We start from the raw sequence: 4668 nt of genomic DNA on the forward strand, positions 1-4668 counted from the left end.
ATTTGCCGAGGGCAAAAAAAATGCACACGGCAAAAAGCTTCTTTGCCGAGTGCCAGAAAAAACACTCGGCAAAGACGTATTTTGCCGTGTGTTTTTGTTTGCCGAGTGTATTTTATTTGGCACTCGGCAAACACGGTATTTGCCGAGTGCCCGATAAAATACACTCGGCAAAGCCTCGGCACTCGGCAAATCGCCGGTTTCCGGTAGTGTGTACTTACACTGCTTAAGCTTAACACAGTAGTACATCTTTATTCCAAGGAGTGCTTGCTAACGCAAGGCTACTTTACCCAACGTTAGCGTACACAAGTCACTTCATTCTTAGCGAGTAACTTAGCGACTTACTGAAGTGTGCACATGCTTGCACGCACGCATCCACGTCATCATGCATGGTGCGCGTTACACACACACGTATCAAACCAAACTATATATCAAGGATGCACGACGATCTTGGTGTTCTTCGTCATGTCGGTGGTGGCGCGGCCGCCGGCGCCGTTGCCGGCGAGCGGGAAGTAGAAGGGGTAGATCTCGTAGCGCACCCTGCAGCTGCTGTAGTTGATCTGGCACCCCTGCTGCGCGCCGCAGTAGTCGCCGAACCTGGACACCGCCGTGGCCAGGCACTGCGCGCACGTCAGCGGCGCGAGGTCCCGCGTGCACTGCGCCAGCCCGTAGATGGACACGAACGGCGTGTACTGCTCCTTGTCCCGCCCGAGCCCCGCGCTGCCCACCGCCGACGCCTGCGCCGTGGCCTTGCCGATCACCTTCCCCACCGCCTTCTCGAACGCCTTCGGGCTGTCCATGGCCTGCACGTTCACCAAGATCACGCCCGCGTCCGTGTCCGCCTGCCCCAAGAAGTTGCCGTTCTCGTACCGCATGAAGCAGTAGTCGTACCTGCATGTATGTATGTATGTATGTATAGTAAGCTTGCTTAGCAGTTGCATGCATGTGTACATACATGTATACAGGCATGCAGTATATATACCATATTCTCGCGTCGGAACTGTAGCTGCAAGTGCTGGGGAGCTGCTTCGCGGCGTCGGCAAGGCAGGCCGCGCAGTCGCTGTCGGAGACGTCGCCGCGGCATTGCGCGAGGCCGTAGATGATGTTGTTGCCCTTGCCGGCGGTGGACGTGGCGTAGCCGCCTCCGGTGGAAGCCGTGGCGACGAGGTCGGCGAGGACGGAGTTGATGTTGGTCACGGCCTTGTTGCTGCCAGCGTAGCCGCTTCCCGAGCAGTAGCTGCCGATGGAGTCCGCGGCCATGCCCAGCGGGAGCAGAGCCAAGGAGACAAGCAGCATGCAGCAGCGCATTGTGCTAAACTCCATGGTATATTTGTAATTTGGTATGGATCAAGCTCTCACGTTTTTTGCAAGCTATCTATCTTAGACTGCGTGCTAGTGATTTGTGTGGTTCTACTTGAGAAGAATGGTTGGAGCTTATATAGAGGTGCCGGGGAGAGGATAGGATAGGAGAGGTGCTTGATGGTTGCTGCCGTTCTTTGACTGTTTTCTTGGTTGCGTGCAATTTTGATGTGGACATTAGCATGAGACAGTAAGCACATACATGCAGAGTTGCAGTCCAGGTGCTGACCGCTGAGTCAGCTGCTGGTCCACGGGTGGGCATGGACAGACGGGAAATTCCCGACTTGCAGACATTGAGCTAGCTGGATTGGCGGCTCGATCAGCGACAGCGACATGCATGTTATGATTATGACTCATTGACTTGGGCTTTTGCATGGCTTAGACAAATCCTTTGTCCTTTGGAGAAGCAGTTGCACATTATTACAGTTCACAGATTATGACTCATTGACTTCGGCTCTGTTTGGCTGGTCTATAAGCCGATTGTGCTGATTTATACGGCTGATTTTTTTAGAGAGAAAAATAATGTACTATGGCTGATAAGCCAGCTTATACTGGCAGCTGAACATAAAGTTCCCTGTATTTCGATTTCCTGGGAGTTAGAAAAAAGAGAGACTTACAGCAGGTTTGGAGCATCAGGCTTTTGTTATATTTTGCATACGAGTTAAATTGTTTCTGCGGATTAGAAACAGAAATCCCTCTGTCGAAGATTGCAGAAGAACTGTAACAGTGGAGTCTCTCCTGCTGCTGCACAGAACCAAAGCTTCAATCACCCCCATTTTAGAATCATGGATTCAGTCTCATTTGTAACCTCTCTAATTTTCGTGTTTCGTTTTATGTTTCCTGAATCCCTCTCCTGTTTTTCTTTCTTTGTTGCTTCTCCTTGCTTTGTAATCTCTGTACTGGTTTTTTTTTTTTTGTCTTAATGAATTACAGTAGGAGCCGCTGGCTCCTCCTGATCCTCAAAAAAAAATGTTTCTGCGAAATTCGTAGTCCCTAGATGTTGTACTACTGTAATGTCCGATAGACCGATACACAGGTTGCAAGCTGCTCGAGTGAACCAACATGTCATCCATATGGTGATGTGGATGGTAGCCAGTAGTGACAAGTTACCTAAACCAATCGCACGTTTAACTGTACAGAGGATGGAAATCTGGCAGAGTGAAGGCCGAAAAGGAAGAAGAGGAGCAGACGGATCCATCTTGCATGCGTTGCATGCATGGTCCACCAATCCCCTAGGGCCTAGGTGGAGTGCTGGTATTAAGTTGTGTGGAGTTCCACTCATCCACCCAGAAGGCACGAGGGGAGAGCTCATCCAGAAGAGCTGAAGACGTCAGGATATTTTAAGATAATAGAAGCATAGAACCCACCACAGTCCTGCACTTGGGCCTCGTTTCCTTTTTCTGTGGTCCGTTTACCGGCTGGCCATATACGAGGCCCAAGAGAAACTCATCCAGAAGTCGACAGGCTTTACAGGGCAGGCCTCACCATCCACAATTCACCGTCGAAAAGAAGTCCCTCCGTTCAAATAATTTAGTTCTCTGTCGTAACTCATCATAAGTCAAACATAGAACACGGAACTCTGTTCAACAGCTGCTTCGTCGTATGCGTACCCGTAGCCCGGTTCTGTAGCGTAGCTCCCCAGCTGTTCCTCCAATTTGGCAGAACCGCACGACCGGACACGCGCCGCCCCTAGGGCCAAGCTAACCAATCGATCAAGCGACGAACGGAACACCGAACAGCAGTATATACTTTCTTTTTCCCGCGAAGAATATCCTACTCCTAGTTCAGAAGCTTTGGTTCGGCAGTAATTTGCAAATTGACGTACTTCCTCCATTCTATTATATAATGTATTTTAAAGATTTTATAATAAATTAATAGAAAATATAAAAGACATATATATATATATTTACTTTATTTTCTAAATAGACACTGTCATTTTTTAGAGAGAGACGCTATCACCAACGTGATCGATGGAGATTGGTCGACAAATAGCAAGTAAATATATAATACCTACTAAATTTGTGCTACTATTAATGTAAAACTATCTTATCCCTTAAAATTCTTTATATTTAGGTATAATTTTTAAATGCTTAAACACACTATATTATAAGGACGGAGAGAGCACAGAACGATGGCCGTCTGATATAGTTCCAAGATCTATATGCCAGGTTGAGATTTTATACATAGTAAATTAAAAAGTTTAAATATTTTCTTAAAAAAAGTTTAAATATTTATATTAGAGATATGAAGGCACGCCGTCTAGGCGGCCTCCCAGGGTGTCCACGTACGTTCTATTTGATTGGTGCGTTAGATAGAAATTCCACGACTCAGATAAAGCACGTCACAACCAGCCTTTCTCTATACATTCGGCAGTAGATAGATGAAACAAGTGGACACATTCAATGAAGTGGATAAAAAATTGAATGACCATGCATGCAAGAATAATATAAACTATAGGTGTACTTTGCATGTAAAAAATTACTACGGTAGGGGGATTTACATCACTGTGCTTTCACGTCTCCTTTACATAAAAAAGTAACTATGACAGGAGAAATTTATATCGCATGTGCCTTCTCCCTTTACATTAATGAATTTACTATCAATAGATATTAGGCAGTAAATTTCCATGCATGCACGAGTGCCTCCCTAAGCTATCCAGAAATTTACTCAGTAAATTTGAAAGCACTGGACATCTTCACCTACGCAGGGTGGGTCGAAAGCAGGTGGATACATTTAATACCTCCCCTCCATGCTACATAAAAATAAGTCAGGCAAGTGGACACATTTAATGCCTCTTCTCCTTACCATCAGAGATAAACAATTCACCGACCATGCAGAGACATTTGTACTTACATATGCATCCATGCATCTAAGAGACGGCTTGGGTTGCGTGCACGTTGCTCCCGAGGTGGTCGGTGGTTGGGGTTGATAGTGCTTCCTTGCTTCCCTCTCATAGATCCATGTAGATCTATAGGGCACATACGTGAACCGTTCGATCCTCTGTACCTTTGTCCTCCATGTACAGTCACCGTTCACGTATCACGGCTTCTAGAACCACCAAGGCACACCAGCCAGGCCAACCCACATCAGCCTTATCCCTCTCCCATCGTATACATACATAGGGACCAAAAAAATCCCCATCCCCATCGACCCGCACCTTTCTCGCACAGTCTTCTAAATCCTCTTCTGCCTCGCTCCTTCCGCCACGCCGCCGCTCCTCGCTCCTCTCCACAGTGCCGCCCTTCCCCATCGCCTGTGGCCTGCGCCGCTCTAGCTCCACCCTTGATGCGCCTGCGAACGACCCCCAGGCTC

The 4668-nt window shown here is 47.5% G+C and overlaps 1 protein-coding gene across 1 annotated transcript; it reads right to left on the reverse strand.

Annotated features, from left to right (window-relative positions):
• Window positions 1-245: 245 nt before the first annotated feature.
• On the reverse strand, window positions 246-1373 carry LOC136501306 (cysteine-rich repeat secretory protein 55-like). The gene is made up of 2 exons (XM_066496814.1): window positions 980-1373; window positions 246-888 (listed from the first exon to the last, which is right to left on the reverse strand). The coding sequence occupies exons 1-2, from the start codon at window positions 1318-1320 to the stop codon at window positions 429-431; spliced, it is 801 nt and encodes a 266-aa protein (XP_066352911.1). The 5' UTR covers window positions 1321-1373; the 3' UTR covers window positions 246-428.
• Window positions 1374-4668: the final 3295 nt, after the last annotated feature.

Source organism: Miscanthus floridulus, chromosome 1 (genome assembly GCF_019320115.1).
Source record: "Miscanthus floridulus cultivar M001 chromosome 1, ASM1932011v1, whole genome shotgun sequence".
Classification (NCBI taxonomy): Eukaryota; Viridiplantae; Streptophyta; class Magnoliopsida; order Poales; family Poaceae; genus Miscanthus; species Miscanthus floridulus.

What these genes read in the sequence shown, in the direction of transcription:
- LOC136501306 (XM_066496814.1), bottom strand. Translation starts at nt 1,320, where the DNA reads ATGGAGTTTAGCACAATGCGCTGCTGCATGCTGCTTGTCTCCTTGGCT. An exon ending in AGTTCCGACGCGAGAATATG is followed by an intron (nt 889 to 979) that starts GTATATATACTG and finishes ACATACATGCAG; the next exon opens with GTACGACTACTGCTTCATGC.